The 22,091-nt window shown below is 42.3% G+C and overlaps 4 protein-coding genes across 4 annotated transcripts; 2 read left to right on the forward strand and 2 right to left on the reverse strand.

Moving 5' to 3' along the window:
- Positions 1-306: 306 nt before the first annotated feature.
- On the forward strand, positions 307-5,069 carry tmem241 (transmembrane protein 241). The gene is made up of 15 exons (XM_079234336.1): positions 307-383; positions 1,017-1,063; positions 1,212-1,289; positions 1,394-1,475; positions 1,604-1,681; positions 1,891-1,916; positions 2,854-2,905; positions 3,036-3,084; positions 3,255-3,300; positions 3,476-3,511; positions 3,803-3,837; positions 3,944-4,013; positions 4,408-4,501; positions 4,699-4,763; positions 4,867-5,069. Exons 1-15 carry the CDS (start codon positions 312-314, stop codon positions 4,934-4,936), a joined length of 900 nt encoding a protein of 299 aa, XP_079090462.1. The 5' UTR covers positions 307-311; the 3' UTR covers positions 4,937-5,069.
- Positions 5,070-5,369: 300 nt separating this feature from the next.
- On the reverse strand, positions 5,370-12,123 carry rbbp8 (retinoblastoma binding protein 8; the record flags this gene model as incomplete). Its single annotated transcript, XM_079234292.1, has 16 exons — positions 5,370-5,496; positions 5,640-5,781; positions 5,862-5,949; positions 6,107-6,152; positions 6,278-6,436; positions 6,612-6,750; positions 7,076-7,164; positions 7,303-7,474; positions 7,730-7,973; positions 8,199-8,251; positions 8,606-8,679; positions 9,198-9,293; positions 9,388-9,563; positions 11,637-11,732; positions 11,865-11,907; positions 12,024-12,123. 16 exons carry the CDS (start codon positions 12,121-12,123, stop codon positions 5,399-5,401), a joined length of 1,815 nt encoding a protein of 604 aa, XP_079090418.1. The 3' UTR covers positions 5,370-5,398.
- A 1,240-nt stretch (positions 12,124-13,363) lies between these two features.
- fam168b (family with sequence similarity 168 member B) lies at positions 13,364-18,264 on the reverse strand. The gene is made up of 7 exons (XM_079233945.1): positions 18,221-18,264; positions 16,359-16,450; positions 16,158-16,241; positions 15,777-15,916; positions 15,374-15,569; positions 15,046-15,170; positions 13,364-14,904 (listed from the first exon to the last, which is right to left on the reverse strand). The coding sequence occupies exons 2-6, from the start codon at positions 16,426-16,428 to the stop codon at positions 15,058-15,060; spliced, it is 603 nt and encodes a 200-aa protein (XP_079090071.1). The 5' UTR covers positions 16,429-16,450; positions 18,221-18,264; the 3' UTR covers positions 13,364-14,904; positions 15,046-15,057.
- An 805-nt stretch (positions 18,265-19,069) lies between these two features.
- On the forward strand, positions 19,070-21,492 carry fbxo45 (F-box protein 45; the record flags this gene model as incomplete). The annotated part of the gene is made up of 3 exons (XM_079234570.1): positions 19,070-19,399; positions 20,060-20,416; positions 20,525-21,492. The coding sequence occupies 3 exons, from the start codon at positions 19,070-19,072 to the stop codon at positions 20,708-20,710; spliced, it is 873 nt and encodes a 290-aa protein (XP_079090696.1). The 3' UTR covers positions 20,711-21,492.
- Between the last annotated feature and the right edge of the window lie 599 nt (positions 21,493-22,091).

Raw genomic sequence — 22,091 nt, forward strand, 5'->3', positions numbered from 1 at the left:
ACTTAATTGGTCAAGCTTTGTTTTATTTCGTATATATTCAAATACTTTCTAATTGCTGATTTACCTGCAGAAACACGACTAAACACGACTCCACGAAGCAGCGTGACGCACATCTCCGCAGGTGAACGATCCTCCTCACGCATAGACGATCTTTGCCTCTCAGCGTCTCGACGTGTCCTCAGTGAGGGAAGTTTCCGATCTTGAAATGTCTCTGTAGTTTGAGACATATTAGTTCGCGTGTCGGCGCTCAGTCCAGCGTGATGTCTCGTTGTTAGGAGTCATGTCCCTGCCGCAGCGAGCCGGAGGTCAACATGCAGTGGAGAAGACACATCACTGGCCTCGCTTTCAGTTTTATATTCGTTGTGTCATATTTCACGAATAAGGTGAGTGCGAGTCGATAACTCCAAGTAAAAAGTAGATACATTTTCGTAAAGTAAAACAATTCAGCACAACTTGTTTGCATAATTTATAACTGGCACACTAGATATATTTTTTTTATTTCGCTGCATAAAAGCAAATTAATCGACCACACGGCTCACTTTCAATTATTGTGCATGTACCAGTGTGGAGAACGCGACTTATCTGTGTGAAAACTGCAGAAAACTGCAATGCAACAGTCATCACCAGCGAAGACCGTGAAGTGAACCTCATTCAAGATCCTCTCGAACTGCTGCTACTAATCAAGCATGAACTAGAACCGTCAAAGCAACTACAAACCATTACTACCTAGTACACCACACCCTCAACCCAAACGTGGGAAAATAGGAAATAAATAAGTTGTAATAAATGACATATTCGGATGTACAATATGCAGAATCCCACTCATGACAATATATTGACTTGTATTGTACCAAATAAGTGCCCTTGTGCAGATCCGTATGGACACACTGAATTGGTAGATCTTTAAATAGTTTTGGTGCCAGTGGGAGTATTTATTGGACCAAAATAAGTTGTATAAGTAACCACACTTGCTTGCTTATGATGAACCATGACAAAATACATCTTTTTCTTTTCAGTTTGTCCTGTCAGTGTTGAAATTCACCTTTCCAACCTTATTTCAAGGGTGAGTATTGAGGTTATATGTATCATTCTTATTGTCATTAAAGGTGTAGGCAAGTTGCAGCTTCAAACTATTTTTCAAGTATTAATTAAAAACATAAATATTTAAATCTAAATCTGCATATTGATTAAAATGATCTGCATATTTCCAGATGGCAGACATTCATCGGGGCTGTCCTGCTTCTACTCTTCGGGAAGTTTGGATGGGTGGAAATGAGCCGCATCTCCAGGTACTTTTTGATATACTACTGTAGTAATAATACTTAAGTGTTTTCAGTGGCTGGCCAGAAGCACTTGCATGATGAAGCGCTTAGTTTGACACGTTGTGTTCCAGGTCAGCGGCTCTCTCCTGGCTTCCAGGCTCCCTCCTCTTTGTGGGAAACATATACGCCGGTTCCAGAGCCTTATCACGCATAGTACGTCACATGACCTATGAACCTTAGCAGGTTTTACAATTCACTCATTTCAAATAATCTAGTAGGTTGTTGCCATGCTCTGCATTTACAGTTGGACTGTATCTAACAATTGTTTTATTTTTCTGTAGGACATTCCTTTTTTCTTCACTCTTCAGAATTCTTCACATGTTGTTAGTTATATAATCTTGAAGGTTGTCAACAGAGAGGTAAGTGACTGCACCGCCTAATATATATATATATATATATATATATATATATATATATATATATATATATATATATATATTCAATCCCTCATCTTATTTATTGGAGGCTAAAGGAGTCTGCTTTATGACCTTGGCCATTCACTCCATATTGTACTGCTATGATACATCTCTCTTTGTAAAATGTGCTTTGATCTCTTTTTATTTGATAGAAGACACAATGGCTGAAAATAATCAGGTTTGTACTTTTCCCGTTTTTCCATCACCGAGCAGTAGTACTGTAAGTTGTATCAAGATGGAAGGCAACTGTCAGCATGTGTTGCAATGTCTTTTCATATGGCAAGTACACAAAGGCTGCAGGAGATAACACAAGGGTATATGCTGCATTTGAGTCTTCCCATGAAAGGAGCACCATTGCTTAATGGTAACAACAATGGTTCCTATATAGTACCAAAGAAAATGATGTCATTGCTTTACTACTCTTCTGGCTCGTCGCAGAATAGTGCTTGCTTGGAAGTCTCCAGGTCCACCATCTCAGTCTGCCTGGCTTAAGGATGTAATGTTTTTCCTGAGTCTTGAAAAAATCAAATATACACTTAGAAGCTGTAATGACCATTTCACGAGGAAGTGGCAGCCTTTCATTTCCTATTTCCAAGACCTGTCAGTGTTGCCCAATGATTGAGGCGCGTTGGGTTCTGTCCATCTGTCTGATTTATTGCAACCAAATCCATGTACTACAAAAATCTGTGAACAAATGTACAGGCCATGGGCGTGGGTGGGTTTGTGGATGGGCGTGTTATGATTCATTATTTTTCCTTATTTTCAATTGTTTAATTTTTTAATTTTTTATTTATTAGTTGTATTTCTTCTCATTTTTCACTTTACGTTGTCCGTTTGCTCTACCTTTCCTGTCACTTTATGCAGTACTACTGCAAACAGAACAACACACACTAAAAAAAATAATACTTGGTGATCCCTGTCGCTATATTGTGCACATTCTCTAATAAAGTATATTAAAAAAAAACAACAATGGTTGAGATGTTGATGAAGTGAGCAAATAAACCCGTAAAAGCACTTTTCTAGCAAGATTATAGTAAAAGAAATACAAAACTCAAAGATGAAATATTCCCTTTCACGTGAGTGACTGAGTCTTTCAATAATGCTTCCTCTCGTAGCATCTGCTTCATGCTGCTCTCAGCCATCAACCTCCCCTTTCACGACCCTCAGGTAATAATTAAGCATCGACACATGGGGTGTTTGCTATTACGACGCCATCAACGTATAACTACACTTTCTACTCACTGCAAGTACAAGAATCTAAAATGGACTCATTTGTACACGTTTGCTTTCTCCGCAGTTTGACTACAGCGGCTACCTCTGGGCTGTTGCTCACCTGCTCTGTGTCGGTAGGTCTCAGAATACACAGAGATGCCACACTGACACCTGCAATAGCTCAGGAGTTACACAAGAGAGTGAACAGCAGCTCGAGGTTTGAGCCTCGAGAGACACCGTAGATAATTGAAAGCATGGTAGTCGGCAGAGGGTGAGAGTGTAACGAGGTCGTGTCCTCTTTCAGGTGCATACAGGGCGTTTCAGGGTCACTACAAATCCAGTAATTTCAGGTAAGTGGAAGCACAAAGACTCATGGACATAAACACTTTGCTTGAAAGTGCTTTTTATTTGTGCTGAATAAACCGAGTGAGGACATACTGCACTTGTTTACCACAAATTCACCCCATTAACTTAAAACAGCTCACTGAGGCTCTCACTCTTTTTGTGATGTTTTTTCCACTGCAGTGACCTTGAGCAGCATTGCATCAACTACTCCTTCAGGTAAGAATAATAAATACCTTTCAACAGCTGGATGGGGTGCATAATACAGCACAAGATGAAGATGGAGACTAACAAACAATAATAGTTATTTCTTTCTCAATAGACGTAGATCTGTATTCATGTCACGCTCCTTTCATTTGAGGTTCCCAACACTGTCATCTCCTAACAGTTTAGATGAAACACGCAGATGCTCTGTTTGTTTATCACCTTCCCTGGAGCGTGATGAGCCCAAATGAGCAACATTAAGTTCAAATTTACTAATCTAAACTTTTTCTCGCCTTCACACGACAGTGTACTGCTGCTGGCTATTGCAGCTCACCCGTCAGGTATGAATGAGCATATTTCCTCTGGCGATGAAAGTTGCAACAACCCGGCGTAGTTTTTTTACGAGCTACCTCGACGTCCCGTAAACAGATCCTTGTCCCGCTACAGGTGACCTCATGGGGGCCTTGGAGTTCCCCTCCCTTCAGTCCCACACATTTCACTGTGGTTGCTGTGCCAGGTGAGACATTTCAGTCCATGGGTTTATTTTTGTAACCACTGTATAATAATCAGAGCTACCTAAACAGTTTGTCTATGAACATTGGTTGTGCCAAATAATCCTCTAGGTTAATGTGAGAAGTAGCACTAGTATACAACACATTATAGTGTCAACATTGAACATGCTTTAAGTAGCAGTTGACATTTCAGTGTGTGTGGAGCCTTGTGGGATATCAGTTATCGGATATATGTGGAGGCCCACAGACATAGTTAGGTATAGATCAGTGTTAGAAAGTCCCAGTAACGGGTTTCAGTATCAACAATTATGCTTGTGTGTTTTCATTCCTACAACAAACAAATACATGTTGTACTGTCCGTTGTTTTCAGCACCATAACTCACCTCGGTCTCGTTTCAGTGCACTGTTGGGTTTTTTGTTGCTGCTGGCAACAGTCAAACTAAAAAGTGGATTGTCCCTGGAGCACTGTGGGGTCTGGATCTTCTTGTCTAAGGTGATCATATCATAATGTTTGCTATTTTTTTCCAAATTGAGGTTAAACAGTATTTTATGGTTGAATTATTAGAATGATGCACTTGACAGAAACTGGTATTCAACACATCATCATCATCATTCCCACGATCAAAGGATGAATGAATTGTAATCAGTGTGATGCTTGTTTGAGATTACTTCTCTCCTCCTTCCTTCCAGATCACCGCCATGTCCCTCTCCCCGTTCATTTTCTACATGGACATCAACGCGTCGTCTCTTATTTGGTAAGCATGGCATCACCTGCCTCCACCAGGGACTGGAACGTGTAGACTGGTTATTATGAAACCATTAATGATTCCTGCTCTTTCTCCTCCTCCGTGTGGTTAGCGTGGTCATCAGTCACGTCGGAGAGGCCCTGCTGGTCTACTCCCAGAGAGACTCAGCTGGGATGAGATAGCTGCAGCTCTACCAGAACAACCCACCGCTTGCACTCTAAAGAGATTTATTTTTAACCGAGAAATTGTATTTTATTTTTTGCACATTATTTTCTCATCAATGCGACGACAATCTGATCAAATAAAATGAGATGCGTGAACACACTGGGCTCGCTGTGCGTTGTGTCATCCTATTAAAATCAAGAGCTGCAGCAGACATATGGTGTTTTATTTATTTATTTCCATGGACACTCAATCTCACCTCAACACAAACCAGGCAAAGAGTCTATTCATACATAAAGGACATAGACATTATATACTTAAATAATAATAAAAAAAGATGACTAGGGGTCCAATCTTAATAAGGTCACCGTCTAAAACGGATTCATAGTACACCCAGTGCAGTTCTAACAGACAAGCCTGCTCTTCATTAACTGGAACTCTTCTCCGTCAATGGACCAATTCAAACATTCAACACACTTCTTTTAGCTCTCCTGCTGGTTTTGCTTCGGGGAGAATAAAGCATTGAAGGGTTGTCTTCTCCGAGTACGTGCCTGAGGCTTCTTTTCTTCCCTGACGTAACCTACGAGGAAATCACATCTCAGTCTCCATGGATTTGACATCCCAACGGGAAGCTGTTCACTCTGACGGCATTGTGAGGATGACAGTTAAATGTTTTCTGAAAATGGCAATGTGTGACTAAAAAAGTAAACGTCGGTTCATTACCTCTTTCGATGCATGTCTGAGTCGACGGGAATCCGACTTCCCAGAAGTTTTCAGGAGTGCAAGGAGGAATATATAGATACCGGTGCCTCGAACATGCGGACAGCTTTTTCTGCTTGGCCTCTTCTGGGAGATGGGCGTAATACTAGAAGTAAACATAATAAAGAAATAGGATCAGCGATGAAACATGTCAGCGTTTCTCCGCTTTATGACCACAATACTTACAATTTCACATTCCTTGCAGGTAGTGCCCTTCAGTTTCCGTCTCTCGTCTTTCTTGCGAACCACGGCCATGTGTGCAAATGTTGGGCGTCTACTCCAAATAGAGAACATTTAGATTGAAGGAACATTAACTGTTTGCGAGACTGGAAATATTCTGCTTTATATTCCTGAATAAAATATCCCAAAAGATGACAACCTCAAAACGGCACTCAAAAGCGACTGACTGAGGCGGACAGGACGTTTCTTACCCGGCTTTCTGTCTGTGACCTTCGCTCTTCGTGTTTTCATGAGGATCTTGAGATTAAAAGGAGGACATGAGCACAAGTTAAATTCAAGAACGGACATCCAACGTCAAACACACAAATACTGGTCAAATGACAGGATGATAAAAACAGTTTAGCTAAATCTGAAAAGCCTACCGTCGTCCCCTTCTTCTTCTTCTCCTCCATCATCATCATCATCACCACCACCACACAGCTGGCTCTGGCCTAAGGGGGAATTGTTGTAAGACTTGTACTCCCCGTGAGCCGTTGTGTCAAACATCATATCCAAACTGTCGTTTGCCTTCTCCCCGAGTCCTGGAAAGGCAGACGGATGCGACATGTAATCGCTGCAGATGAGACATATCAGCTCTTGTGTACTCTGCACATCATAATATCTCTGCACATCTTGTGTACACTGCACATCATAATATCACTGCACATCATAATATTTCAGTAAGTTGTTTTTCTCAAAGTTGTCGCTGATATTCACCAGACACACTGTCCCTTCTGTCCCAGGCATTTTCTCCCCGACACTGGAGTAGGCTGTGACTGACCCAAGTGCGGTCGGAGTCTACTAATTCTCCATGACACTCTTCTTCTTCTTCTTCTTCTTCTTCTTCTTTTACTTCCTTTTGGTAAAATAGAAACCGTGATAAAGATAAACAGCCTGGTGTTAGAGACACTATCCATCCAATATATGCACACAACACACTCAAAAGGTGGGCCATCTGCTAAATGGAACAAGTATAGCTCAAGTTAACATGGGGTGACTAATTGATATACAAATGGTCATTTTGTGGGTGAAGTATTTAAGTCATAAACACAGGAGAGAAACTTCAAAAATGTATCAGAGTTGTTTCTACACTCTCAGGGCAACAAAAAGGGCTTTCATTCATAATGCATTTCAGTTCAGCACGATATAGCCATACACTGCATCAGGTCATGTGACCTTACCTCGTCTCCTCTCTGCTCACTGTCGTACATGGACATGGCGAGCGCAGGGTCGATGCTCCACATGGGCTCCGCTTTGATCCTCCTTCCTGCTGGAAAGCAGAGTCAGTATGCGCACATTCAAGTCAACGGATTATAAGGAAATACTTGAGATTGGACAACATTCAGCCTCCAATTTAGAAACTGATGAATGAAACAACACTCTGCCATCAACGGGACCGAACGCTCACCTTCATGTCCTTTATGTTGGTCATGTGAGGCGTTCAGAACCTGCGGAGGACTTCTTCTCTTCCCAACACTGCCCCTGTTTGCTTCTTCTTGAACATGTGGCTTCTTGAAAACAGGACTTGCATACGACACATTTGGCTTGTGGCTGGAAGTCCCATTTTGTGACGACTGATCCTGTTAAATGTTAAAATAATCACCTGACATTTTAAAACCATATGGAGGAATTCAATCCTATAGAGCATGCTTATATATTATAGGCACTTCCATAGATGGAGACGTGTCTTAGTCGATCAAAGGATGGTTATATGGAAGCCAGGACACTATACGTGGTCTGAAATATATATTTGGTGCTGCAAATTGTCTTCCTATCGGACATGCTGCTTTACCCAACACACACTTTCATACAGGCCTTTCGGACACGTGTCTAACCTTGCTCTCCACTCTCCACTTCTTCAAGCTTTGATGGCTTAAAGGTGTGGCGCTTCGTTTGATCAGTTCAGGTTGTATGTGTTGGCCTTCCTTCTGTTTGTCCACCCCTTCCTGGACTCCTTGTTTGTCCTCCTCTCGCACCTCTGGCTCACTCTCCTCCTTCGTCCGCTTTGCTTTGTTATTGGCGCCGTCCTCTGAAAACCGTTTAACACTTTGGAGAAGTGATGGGGATGAGCGGTGAGGTCTTAAGGAAGGGAAACAAATAGGAGTGTGTTATTGGAATGCTTTTTTGCATGGGAGGAATGAGAGCATGGTGGTATTGTACTGTAGTTTTCAAATCTAAAAAGACAATTAATTGAGGGGTGGGTGTTAGCAGCATGCATTGCCGTCTGACAGTGTCCAACGTTGCACAAGTATGAAATGATAACTCATGATCCTCTCAAACATAACCAACGTTTTTCATCCTTACTTTAAACAAAAGCCCTGCTTCCTGCTCTGCTGGCCTGGACTCGTCTCAGGTATCTGAGAAAAGATAAAAAGGGAAGTTACCCACACAATCTAAAGAGCCTGCCATGTACATTGGGATATTAGGCACTTGCATTGTACCATTTGCTAATTGGCATTAAAAAAACAGCAGCTGATGTAGATGGGATTGATATTAGTTTTGCAGTTATTGGATTGTGAATGAAAGCACTGGACCAATTCCAATTTTGGCAAAAGAGGTAGTTCCATAAGGATCACCAAAGTTTTTCCCACAGTTTTCTGCGAAAAGGTAACGAGGACATTCCAGATCCAAATCTCTATGCTAAACTATAATAAAACGTTCACACACACACTCTTTTATACAGACTTCACACCAGTACAAAGCCTTCCTACCATGTGAGGCTTGTCTATAAGTTCAAGGCCACAAGTTTCTGCTATCGCTTCTTCCAGGTTTAGATTCACGTCATCTGAATAGAGACAGAGACCCAAAAACACCTTTACACATCTCACAGAAACAATGATACCGTTTTCAAACTTAAATTCCCTAGAAATTGCTCTAGATTGTAGACTAAATCATCATGTCTACTATCCCTGCCAATCTATGATGCTTTATATCACACAGATGACTATGAGAGAATTAGTTTTTATTGTACTTGAGTTTTCAGTCATCAGTCCTCCAAGTAGAGAGGGCTTCACCCTTTAGGGTGAATCTGCAGCAACGCCTCTTTCTCTGCAGCCCCACCATGTGAATGAGCTGATATGATGGGTGTGCATGTATAGATAAATATTGCCCAGTGCTCATCTAGGACTTTGATAAACAAACAGGTTTGATGAAGAAGGAAATAAATATAGTTTCCAATTCCTGTTTTCCATTATTTCTTATTTATTTAATAATGATCACATAATGATAATAATAATAATAATAATAATAATAATAATAATAATAATAATAATAATAATAATAATACAGGGGATGAAGTCATACTTGAGATTTGGGATGAGTCCATTTGACATGTGTTGGGTACAAGCACTTGTGCTCTTCCAGGATTCTTTGTAGCGTCAACAGACTCCGTATCCAGTACTTTAGAAACAGAACCACACACGTTAGAAGATACGTGGATCAGAAAACAGAAAGTCATAAAACAAGTCTGAAAGTTTCTTTGAAGCTGACTGACCACTGAAGAGCGACTTGTTTGGGCGAGGCCTCTCTGCATAACGAACGTGCTTAATGTTGTGGATGTCTTTTCGTTTCTTCAGTTTGTTTGCAGCAGGCAGCGAGTTTGCCAGGATCGGTGAGTCTGGGATGACGCCTTCTTCTTGTTCCGAGGATGAGGCCTGCTGGAGCTCTAGGCTGATAAAAAAAACAAATGGTAAATGGACTGTACTTGTATCGCACCTGTAGCAGTGACCTTCTCTCCGTACGGTAATCCACATCACCACTACAGTTACAGTCTGTGTATTAGCAATAAGCTTAATGTGAAATGAGTATTCAGAGACTGGAACACATTTTACACAACATTTTAAAAGATTTACTCAACAAAAATAAAGTTACAAGATTCATTCTGTGCTCAACGGTCAAAAAACTGTCTCGTGGTCTTGCTCTGCAGACTGATTAACCTCGACTGAGGGATATTGGCTATGACGAAGTCAAAAGTGTAACTAAAGGAGCATTTGATTTTTTGTTATTACTAAATCACTAAACTCATCTTATTATGTCTAATATGGCTCTTACAGCGCTTTTCTAGTCCAACCACTCAAAGCAATTTAACACTACTTGTCATCATTCACACCCTGATGATTTTGGGTTAAGAGTCTTGCCCAAGAACACGTCAACATGGACTAGCGGAGCTGGGGATCGAACCGCCAAACCTCTGATTGAAGAACGACCCTGCTCTACCACTCACCTACAGTCACAATATTTAACTTGGGACACCGCAGCTTAAAAACTCACTTAACTAGAGTTAAGCCTGTCCTCCCATAGAGAAATGGAGGACACTGAATAGCTTGACTCGCAATCAAAGCAGAAGGGAAACCACAGCGATTTAAAGTTATCTTCAGCAACTTTTACAGAAAATTGAAGGAAATTGCATGCATTTCCTTTACTGGACCATTTTTACGACGTCAAAGAGCACCCAACATAACAAAACATGACTAACACACTAAGGAGCTTACCGGCACATCTTTATTTTTTGCAGTTCCACATGTAGTTTTCTGTTTCCATCAACGAGGCTCTCTCTTTCATTGTCTGGGAAAAAAACACCACACACATTGATAACATTATGGTCTTCAACATGCCAGTAGCCATAGCTTGTGGTACACTGGTATGGTCAATATAAACTCATAATATACAGCAGTAAGTGACATGTATTCTCATGAAAGCTTGTCTATATACAATCAAGTGCTAGCAGCTCTGTGGGCTGTATTTAGGCACTAGAATGCTAACATTTGCTCTTTAGCACTAAAAACAAAGTATAGCTGATGGGAAGGCCATTAGTTTTGCAGGTATTTTGTATTAAACACTAGTACCGGACCAATTGAATTGTTGACTTGATGGTGGCAAGAGAGGAACTGATAATGTATTTCCAAAGTTATTAGGACTCTAGGAAACATAAATGTGTGTCCAACATGTTGTGCCAATCCATCAAATATATATTGAGCTATTTCTAAAGCCGGAAATCAAGGGATGACCAAAAATGCACTCATTAAGATATATCTTCGAGGCTCTATGAATATCTACACAACATTTCATGGCAATCCATCCAACAGCTTAGGAGTTATTTCAGTCCGAACCAAAATGCTAGAGCAACCAACATTGCCAAAGTTAGCATGGCTAGAGACGCAAGCCTGAGAAAACGTAATGTGGACACTTCTCCCGGGCTACTAGGCCATGATCTTCGTCCTGGAAATACAACTGAAAGTAATTAACATTTCCAGTGTCTGGTTATGTTCTTGACTGACGAAAATACAGCTTCATAAATTCAGTCTAAGCCAACATGGGACAATTGGGTTATTGAGAAGTATTCCACGTGAAGATATTGTCCTTAGCAAAGAGGTACAATTAATGTATCTATATTTGGTTCTGGAATTGACCTTTTTATTTTTTTCTCAACGTGATTCAAACATTGGGACATTGGGATTGAGTGTTCAAGTAGAACATATGTGTTTATTCTGTGTTTTACAACAGGAAGGGTGTTGAGCTGGTTCATCACTTCTCTATCTGATCATAAAATAAAAAGAATATCCAGTAAACTCACTCAGTTTGGCGATGAGACGCGAATTCTGATCCCGATTACTTTTTAGGTTCTCCTCCAAGATAGCACATCGATCACACTCTCCTGTACAGAGCCTGGAAACAGGAAAACAAGTTACTGGTCTGTGCTACATATTGTATCTATCAAAGTTAACCTGGTGGGAAGGAAGCTACCTGTCCTCCAGGCGACTGACGGCATCCTGCAGGGTTTTGTTTTGCTCCTTTAGCTGCTGGGTGCGCAAGTGAAACACCTCAAGACTCTGAGCATCTCTGAAGAAAACAAACGCAATGGCACATAGATTACACTCAGCCGTTCACAAAAAGAGCTTTGAATGCCATGGTAAACACACTCACGTTCTGATCATATGAATATAATAAAAGTGAATGACTCAATATACTCACAAATAGCGCTCCTTCTTCAACTTGCTCACTTTTTCCTCCAGTTCTAAAAACAGCATAAAATGCAATGTTGAAGAGTGTGAAGCACATTGCAGGACCCAAACACATTTCGCTTTAGTATCTGACTTCTGCATAACCTGCATGAGGAAATTCTTCCGTTACCTTGAAGGGCATTACGATGGGCGTCTCTGAGCTGCCTCCACAGGTCATCAAAGAGGACCGTCGGGTTGGCTGTTCCGCTGCTCGGCCCTGGGCTGCTCATCCTCCACTCACTGCCACCGCCTGCTGCGCCCTGTCAACGTCACATGGGGAAATATATAATATGTGACATGTTTCTGTAATAATTCGTGATGTAATGTACGTTAACGTTGGTTTCTCAATTGTAAATAAATACTAACTAACGCTAGTAGTGTCCCACAAGCTCAGCCTTATCTCAGTCCTGTCAATACGGCTAAACTAACTTAGGTTAATTATTACGAATGTTTGTACATTTAGCTACATTATGTTGGCCATTAGCCTTCATTACATTAACGTTGCTTATGTTTTCTCCCTTTGTGTAATTCCTCGTTTGTACCTCTCGTGTGTTGACCTAACAGTTAACTTAACAAATTAATAGTTAGCGCTAGTTAATAGCTTGAAGAACTTTAGCTAACGTTAGCTAGCTTAGTTTAGTTAAGCGTCCACTCGGATACACTTCCTTCGCTGGTGACAAGATATATTTAACTGAAACTGAAAACACATTCTAGTGTCAAAGTTACACAACCCACACAAAACAAAACACTGACCTGACTAAACATGAACGGTGTCGACGTTATGCGCTCACTACTTTGCTCGACTGTAAACAAAACACTACAACACTGCACCCGTTGGTTAAATTACACGTCAATTACGACTGACGGCTTTTCAAAATGAGCAACACTTACACCAATGAGTCATTAATAAAAAGGTCGAGGTTTAAAAGAGTAGTACTGTTCGGCTAACGTTAGTACAGTACGAGCATCCCTCTCCTATGTGCGCTAATCCAAAACAAGAATCCAATTTCGCGCGCCGAAATGCATGCTGGGACGTGTTTCCCCTGCTTCCGCTGCTATTCATGAATATCCGGGTCCCTTCCTTCCTGCACTATAAACAATACATATTAACAATACATAGTCATTTTAAACAGTGTGGGCATCATACATGTTTTACAGTACGTGGAGCTGATTCCGTCAGTCGTCTATCGTACATTACAGAGCATGGAGGGCATTTTGTCGTTCTAGCTGCACAGGATTACAGCACCACATTTATGTCAGCACAGAAGTATTACCTGTCGAGCTCAAGTCGTCTACGTTTTTGAGCCAACAATAAACAGGTTGGAGAATGTGGTTGTGCAATTACTCATGTGGAAACACAGGTTCCATCTTTAACGATAGTTGCATTATAGTGTTAAGAGCTTGACTATCTGTCCAGGCCCAAGACGTACAACAACAGCACAATAAAAGAGGAAACAAAGATTAGTCTTATACTTGTTTATTTTTGGTCTTTCTTTAGAATACAAAACAAGAACCAAAATCACAAAAATAACATTTACAAAACAGATTATTTAACTGAGGTGACTGAGGCAACATAGAAAAGCATGTCTGAAACAGTGATATTGGTGGGTTAGCCTGGAACCTTGAGGTAAAACAGCGAGCAATGTAAAAGGTCAGATATCTTTACTATTTTTGAATTAGTGCCTTCTTTCAGTAGTGCTATTCACAAATAGAGTTTAACAATATCATGTTTTCCTAACATGTCCACAATTAGCGTGATTTAATAATGTAGTGCTTCAGACCTACCTAAGCGCAAATTGATTATTGTGAGATGTAGGTTGAATATTATAGGCATGTCGCACTATATGGCACCATTTTGAATGGTTTCTATATTTCAATACTCATTTAGACACACAAACACAATCTCTCTCACACACACACACACACACACACACACACACAATCACACAGCTTGTCCTACTCATCCACTCTGCACTCTTAAAATGGGTGCAAATGGTTTCCGAAACGTCCTCTACTTGTTCCCCACCAAGAATGCTTCCGGCTAAAATAAGTGAATAGTTAAAACATTGATATCACTCAAAAAAAAAAGAAAAAAAAAAAAAAAAAAAAGCAGGAACCCAGAGCTGCTTTACACTTTTGGAATAGTTGTTACTGTTTTCCTAAAAAGTTTGACAGCGCGAGAAAAATAAAACACTCAGAATGATTAAGTTGGATTGGCCATCAGTCAGAGGCACAAACTCAAAGTCCCATCTTTCCTAAAATACAAAAAAAATGGTAAGACGAAATGCATAAACTGCATCACTGTGAGAAATAATAAAAAAAAAAATCTAGCTCCAATAATTACCAAAACACAAAGCAGTGAAAAGAGTACAGTTTGGTCTGCGCATGTTTGTGCAGGTATGTTTTTGCATGAGTAAACGTTTCTTGCCTTTTCTTCTTTATCATGTAAGACATGGTCACTGGTGATTCAGCATTGCAGATTATTACTTTTCTTTTTTTTTTGTTCCTTTGGACGTGTGCCTTTTGTTGATTTTGCATCCGTCACAGCAGGTAGATTGCGCTAGCATTACTTCATATATCTATATATACACATGCATTCAACATCATATGCATCCCCCAAATTAAAAAGAAACAAGAAAAAGAAGAAAAAACTATTCCAAACTCCCTTTTCACCACTTAATAGTTTAAGCTATAAAAACCTGCATGACAATCCACAAAAAAAAGTTTGCATGGAGGCATTGCTGTTTGATGCGAGATATGCAGCAGGTTGTAGAGGTGCTGGCGCTGGGGTGTGACATGGAATGCAGCCTTATTCCATTGAGAGGGGTCATGGGGATGGGCCTATTCTTCACCCCCTTCTATCCAAATGGGCCTCTTTCTATGTAGTTAGGTTTTAGATTCACATTATGCTGGAAGAAGAGTAACTGGTTGTGGACACTGGCGGGGCAGGTCTTCACCAATAGCAAAAAACACTGGAGTAGAGTGTGAATGCATATCTACCATCTTCTGACCTGCAGAGACAAAAACATGTAGAAATATAAACGTTTAACATCTGCGTGTGTTTTAAGTGAAGGTTTTAAAACAGTGCTCATACAAAACAAGTGTATATCAGACTGATATACAGCCAGCAAATAGCAAAGCAGCACACTCACGCGTCCCTCTCTTCACCACTGTGGGGGCACATAGCTGTAGCCGGGTGTGCCAGGATGCCGATATGTAGGCATCGTGACTTGGTGGGGGTTGACAGACGCTGGCGATTGAGTTGTCAGCAAAGTTCCTAGGAAGCAAAAGTGGCCACAGAGTCAACACCAGTGCACAAGTATGATATAACGTACACTTTCACAACAAAGAATGGGGCACAGATTTACAAAGACTGCAAAGGAAAACTGGGAAAGGCGGTGTAGCTTCAAATGTGTGCGTGGCTACAAAATATAGATACTGGTTAAATCATAAAAAAATAAAACAGAAACAGATGCTCACCAGCTGACATGGCCATGGTGGTGCCGGCTACCATCCCCATGGCGACACTGTTGTGGCGTTGTGGAGGCATTTGCTGATACATGGCTGCAGGCATCCCATTGGGCTGGACCACTGTAGTGTGATGGATAACGTGAGGCGGTGCAGCATACAGAGGCTGTGTGTAGTAAGTGCCTTGCTGTTGTGAAGGTATTAGTGCCTGGATTCAAGAAGCACAAAGTTCAAAACATTTAAACAAACAGGATTTTGTTCAAATGAAGCGAAAACCTGACAGAAGAGAAATCGAAACAAGGCAACCCAGTCATGGCCTTGAAGTTTGGACTTTTGAGGATTGCGCCGTCCTCATGGCCAACTGGGATTGAAGAACCCAAATGTGTCACCCTTCAACAACGCACATGCGCTTTACCTGTGCATAGGGGTTCTGTTGTGGGTAGGCGCTCCTGACCGGGTACATGGCAGGGTAGGGGTTGGGTGAGGTGGAGTACGGTGGGACCGTCCCGGTGTTGGGAGAGCAGGACATTTTGAAAGGAGTGCCCGGAGCGTAGCCTGGGTGGGAGGAAGACACTTAAAGTTAGCACTGCCGACTACCCAGGGGTAGTCACTTATAGTCAGTGGGGTGTGGATGAAGAAATATGCAGCGTTGCAAACAAACTGCATCTTAAGAAAGAGTCTGCAGACTGAATCTCTGACCTACTTAAAACGTGAAGGTGTTGAAATCCTTGCCCCAGCACTGACTTGTAAAATCCAAAAATGAGCTAATGTCACATAAGTCAAAAGACATTCTTACCACTGGGGAAGGCTGCATTCGCCCCTGCATAGATATTGTGAGTGTATGTTGGAGCAGCTGCTGCATAGCCAACAGGGAATCCAGCTGGCATGACCAAAAAAAACAGGGCAAAAATAAATAAATAATGTTATTGATTTCAGGATATTTTAATTGCAGTTAAGACAAATGCTTGAAGCGTTGCACATCAACGCGGGGACTTACCTGGATAGCCCATGCCCTTAGTGTTGGTGAAGGGGACCCCTGCTGCTGCAGGGCTGTAGACTGGATTCATAATAGACGTCGACTCACAGATGCTGCAATAAAAAGAGAGAATGTGAATTTCAGAGCATTTAAAAACAGACAAAAAAAAAATTGTTGCAAAGACCATCTGGGTGAATGTAGCACAGATTCATTTGTCAACTGTCTGCCAACCAGACTGTTCCAAAAGCAACCTATTATACGGTATCTTTTGCAGTAAAAACAGAGCAAAGCATGCTGCAATGTCGACATTCCCCACGACACTGCAGACTGAGAACGGTGCAGAATGTTTGCTCGAAGTCTCGACATCTCAGTGACTAGAATGGTTAAAGGAAACACAAACAAATGTTGTGTTGGGAATATGATATCCTCTTGTGAGGACTGCCGGTGGCTTACATGAAATGACCTTGCGAGGTCATAGTCACAACCGGTTTCTTCACCTTTCAAGCACAGACCACACACGGGGATAACTGGAATACCATCAATTTGAGTTTGACACAATAAGCATAACTTAACATCGTGGCGCTCTGGACTTCTGCACCATTTTAAAACCCTAGTTTTATTTGTTCCCCCCCATGTCTTAAATAAGTATGAACACTTACAAACAGCAAGGTGTAGTGTGTTAGTACTACACCTTGATGATAGTAATTCATCTGTAATGTCGTACTATACGGCATATAGAAAAAGATGAAATATCCTCTTAGAACACATGCATTTTGTAACATTTCATTAAAAACAAAACGTGTAAAAATATTTGCGTTGCAGCACTTTTACAACTTTCAAATTCCTTTACATGAGAGAAAGCCTCGACGTCTGCTCCACATGATGCTCATTAACTGGGAAAAAGAGAAAAAAAGAGAAAGTGCCCTCTAGCGGTGGTCCGCAAACCATTACATCACTGTCCCGGTCTGCTGATTCAAGGACAATTTAAACAGTGAGAGAAACGCATCGTTTCCATACTTTTTTAGATATTAACGGTAAACCGAAAACCAGGACGCCACTATTCCTAGAGAGTAGATTATTAGGGCCTCGTGCAGCTATGCAGAGAGTCCTACAACCCAAACCCCCCCCCCTAAAAAAATCTATTCTCCAGCCTGACTTTGTACGGAAACCACGGGGCTAAATATAACCCGACTGTCTAAAACCAATCTTCAGCATCGTATTTTCAAATTGACACGTCACAATTTACAGTAAATATGTTTAGCGACGGTTGTTTTCCTCCACCAAAAAAAACATACAGTCGACATGAACGACGCATGACGCAATAAGTTGATTATTTTTATTATTTTTATTTTAACAACCGTGCTGCTCGGTGGTTTGCGTGTAAGCTCGTTTCCGTCAGGCCTCCACAATTACGAGGATCTAAAAGAGGAGCAGTTAAAATAAATAAAAAAGGTGGCGTTGGACATGTTTGCTTTGCAAAAAAAAAAAATCTACAAAAATAAAAGATGGCAACCTTTTTTAGTAGAAGAATTTGGGAAAGGTGAACGTAGCGGGGCTTTGTTATCGTTAGCTAGCTTAGCCCACGAGCCCGTGTCATCTGCACGACACCCCCCGCGGGTTGCGCAGCTCGTCCGCACATCGCAGGTTTTGGTGCCGGTGCTCAGACCGACCCACTCGTCACCTGTCCGACCGAGAGACGCCACCGGACCGTCCCCGCGCGGCGGCCAGCCGGGGGCCAGCCTGTCAACAGGCCGCAGCGCGCAGAGACAGACAGCCGGACAGCTGTGCGCTGCGGCAGCGCGCGTCCCAAACGACCTCGCAAGATAAGACCGGGCGGCACGCGCACCCCGCCGTGTGGATAACGAGCCGCGGAAAAGACTCACCGTTAACGGTTCCGGTTGTCCGATGGTCTCCTCCTATGGTATTCTGGTGTCAAATGTATTTAAGCTAGCTGGTGTTTTGCTCCCAGATGCTTTCGCTGAACTCTTTTGAGCATCCGCGTCACTTCCGTGTCGCGTCACGTGGTGAAAAAATAAAATATCGGGACTGTAACCAATTATTATTTTTGGTAATGTGTATTTTTCTATTTTATTTATTTTGGTCTTTACACATAAACGCATTTTTTTTCTCGAAATTGTTTTTCTATACAAGTGCAGTCTCTCGATTATTAATTTGACGTATCAGGTAAAAAATGATCCATTAGTGAGCGATGACATTTTATGGAGTAATATACCTTCATTATGTTTTTTTTTTGTTGCCAAACAGTTGCTACAATGTGACATTGCAGCAATGTAACGTCCGACATCCTAAAACGCTGCAACGTTGTGACAATTCTCCGTGAGCTCATTATTATGTCTACCCCACGGTCCTTGCAGGCTAGAGAAAATATTTGATGTTGGCAAAGGCTTTCCTTCATCTGACATTTTATCATCACCTAATTTAGCCAATTGTACTAAACAAATAATGTAAACAACACCGAAACAAAATGTAATTACATCTTTATTTTGGCAGCACAACAACATGTTCGTTTGCTCTTCAAGGACCTTGACGCATCGCTTCCATTCAGCCATTGAACTGGGAAGAGTAGGGTCCATACTGTTGTGGTTTCACTGCGACCTGTGTGTGATTTGCAGAGGTAAAATGTTGCTCTTTGACTTATATTAGGGATCCTTCTGCGGTGTGAGGTGAAACTACTCGGTCGACTGGAGGCGTCGGTGAGGATCTGGGGCATAATGTCTGGAGCGGCCGGTGGGGGAGGAGGCTCCTCCTGTCAGGGCGCAGCAGCAGCGGCAGCCAGTTGCAGCTCCGCCGGCTCTCCCTACGCCGCTGCAGCCGGAGGAGGCGCGGGGGTGGCCGGGAGGCTGCCGGCGCGGGTCCTGGAGCATGTTTTCTCGTATTTGGAGATGACCGACTTGATGCGCTGCGCGTTGGTCTGCTGGCATTGGAACAACATGCTGGCGGACGAGAACAGCGAGGTGTGGCGCAGCCTCTGCAGCCGGTCTTTGAGCGATGAAGCTATGCGCTCTGACATCCTGTGCAATCTGCCCACCTACAAGGGGAAAGTAGGTTTACCTTTCGTACCGCTGGTTGGTTGATGGCGAACCCCATTCAAGAATCTGCCCGTTTAGTGCCACCTGTGCTCCGCAAACACCTTCACGTAACGTGCCTGCTGGTGTGCTAAATGGCACACTGTCTTATGTATGCCAGAAGAAGACCCTAGCTATTCATGCTCGGTCTGTTATAAATATACACAAAGTCAAAGTAAGACATGTGTATGTTTTCTGAAAGCCCGAATTCAATTGGCAGATTCTTAAATGGGGCTTGGTGCAAGGATTTGACTAAATCCTGTTTGTTGTTATTAGGTCATGGTACTTTATTTTATTACAAGGCTACTGTTACTGTTTATTATTGGGCAATTCTGTGCACGGTGTGCAAGGTACCTGTCCCACTGAGCTGTCTCTGAATGGGACTGTCTGTATGAAAATGTGTCATGAAATTATTCTTAATTTTCCATGGGACCCGGCACTTCTTCAAGGAGCTTTGGAGGTCCCTATAGACCGCAATTTTAAGGGCCACTGATCCAGTTGTATCACAATGCTACTCTGGAAAGTGAGTCTTTTCATTGGACGATATTGATATTGATATATTGAGTTATTTACTCTAACTAAGTGAAGGAGCCCTGATCACTGTGGCTGTTGTCCCCGTCCTATCGTCCCCTACAGCTCAAGGCCTACCAACACGCTCTGAGCTCCAACGACTGCTCCCGCAACGTTTACGTGAAGAAGAACGGCTTCACCCTGCACCGCAACCCGATCGCCCAGAGCACGGACGGTGCTCGGGCCAAGATTGGTTTTTCGGAAGGGAGGCACGCCTGGGAGATCTGGTGGGAAGGCCCTCTTGGCACCGTGGCCGTGATCGGCCTCGCCACCAAGCGGGCGTCCTTGCAGTGCCAGGGCTACGTGGCCCTGCTGGGCAGCGACGACCAGAGCTGGGGCTGGAACCTGGTCGACAACAACCTGCTCCATAACGGGGAGGTCAATGGAAACTTCCCCCAGTGTAACAACGCGCCAAAATATCAGGTATAGGATCTGTTTATACCCTCACCAGATTTGAGATAATCCAAGAATAACTTGTGGGATGAATTGCACAATTAGTAACAATGTTGGTGTAATTGTGTCTGTCCACAGATCGGGGAGAGAATACGAGTGATTCTCGACATGGACGACAAGACGTTAGCCTTCGAGAGGGGTTTTGAGTTTCTGGGTATAGCGTTTCGCGGACTGCCCAAAGCCTGCCTGTTCCCAGCGGTCTCTGCAGTGTACGGCAACACTGAAGTCACCATGGTGTACCTGGGAAGACCTCTGGACGGCTAGACGCAGAGCAGCCTGTGCCACCATTCAAACCAACAGGCCACCGGCGAGTGCAGGACCTTTTTTATTTTTATTTTTATGTCAACAGACTGCCGACTGTGTCAAAAGGTTTTGGAGACCAAGCGGTCATGTTCCTTCCAAGCAGAATAACTATTCACATACACAAAGAGAGCCGTTGGCGTTTCTCCTCCGGCTCGAGGAGTCAAACTACAGACGGGAGAAGGAATGTGTGGGGACTGTCACAAACATGTTTCTGTATCAATGTGGATGAGTCCACTTTTACAGTTTAGCTGCTGGACCGCTTTATTTTCAGGATAGCGGGAACATTATTTAAGTCCGTGCGATTCAGGCCAACCGCGCTGAGCATTTACGTGAGACTTTGCGTCTGCTTAAATGAGGCCAAAGCTATTCTAAACCGTGGCAAACACTTTAAGACATTGTTTTTAACAAGTGAAACAGTAGTTGTTATCGATAGCTATCCGTCGTATGAGTGAAAGGAAACAGCTCATCGTGGATTAACACAGTTTAACTAGAATTGATTACAGTTATTTGCCAAATCAATGTGACTTGATCGCTATAGGCAAACATAGAGGACATGCGGACCAACTGTCATGCATGTGCATGGATACTGGCGTAAAGACTATAACACCCGACCTTTGATATACCGCCCCAATAATGGAGGAAACTATAGCTGTATCATGTTTATGTGCGTCCTTTTTAATGTGCTGCTGTAGTATTATACACTATTTATTTCTTGGTTTTTATCTATGGTACTATAGATACTGTATGGTAATAAGGCCTGAAAATAAAGTCTACATGATGCCACTCTTATAATAAAGATGGGTTGATGTTTGATGTCGGCTTCTCCACGGCCGTCCGATTGCGTTACATGTTTCCAGCCACGTACGTATATTTAATATTTTTGGAGTTTGAGGCTGCAGGATACTGCATATTGTCGATGTATCTCCAAAAGTTGTGATTTTTAAGTATGAACTGTCCCTAAAACAGGGCTGTTACGGAGGCCCATGGCATTGTTTTCACAGGACAGCGATGGGAATTTTATGGTAAATTAATTACTTTTTGTACGTTATTGCTCTGTGTATGAAGTAAAGAGCATAAAAGCTTAACCACGGGTTGCTAATGTGGTGTGAATAAATTGCACGATAATATAGGCAGTTGCTCGCATACAGCAGGCAGAGTGTCTATACATGAGAAGCACATCAAGTCAAGGCCGTCCATTCAGCGCTTACTGGAAGTGTTGCTGCACATATTCACTGTGTGTGGATCAGCGATATCCTGAAAAGTAATCTGTGCTCAGCAGTCATCTTCTCCCCTGGATCAATAGAAGTGTAGCTATGGAAACATATTGCTTTTATGGCCTGAA

This window comes from Taurulus bubalis (genome assembly GCF_910589615.1).
Source record: "Taurulus bubalis genome assembly, chromosome: 18".
Classification (NCBI taxonomy): domain Eukaryota; kingdom Metazoa; phylum Chordata; class Actinopteri; order Perciformes; family Cottidae; genus Taurulus; species Taurulus bubalis.

Coding starts and splice junctions, on each gene's coding strand:
- tmem241 (XM_079234336.1), top strand. CDS start 312: ATGCAGTGGAGAAGACACATCACTGGCCTCGCTTTCAGTTTTATATTC. Junction 1,290..1,393: donor GAAATGAGCCGCATCTCCAG/GTACTTTTTGAT, acceptor GTTGTGTTCCAG/GTCAGCGGCTCTCTCCTGGC. Junction 4,014..4,407: donor CACTGTGGTTGCTGTGCCAG/GTGAGACATTTC, acceptor GTCTCGTTTCAG/TGCACTGTTGGGTTTTTTGT.
- fam168b (XM_079233945.1), bottom strand. CDS start 16,428: ATGAATCCAGTCTACAGCCCTGCAGCAGCAGGGGTCCCCTTCACCAAC. Junction 15,917..16,157: donor GAATGCAGCCTTCCCCAGTG/GTAAGAATGTCT, acceptor CCTCCCACCCAG/GCTACGCTCCGGGCACTCCT. Junction 15,570..15,776: donor AACAGAACCCCTATGCACAG/GTAAAGCGCATG, acceptor TCTTGAATCCAG/GCACTAATACCTTCACAACA.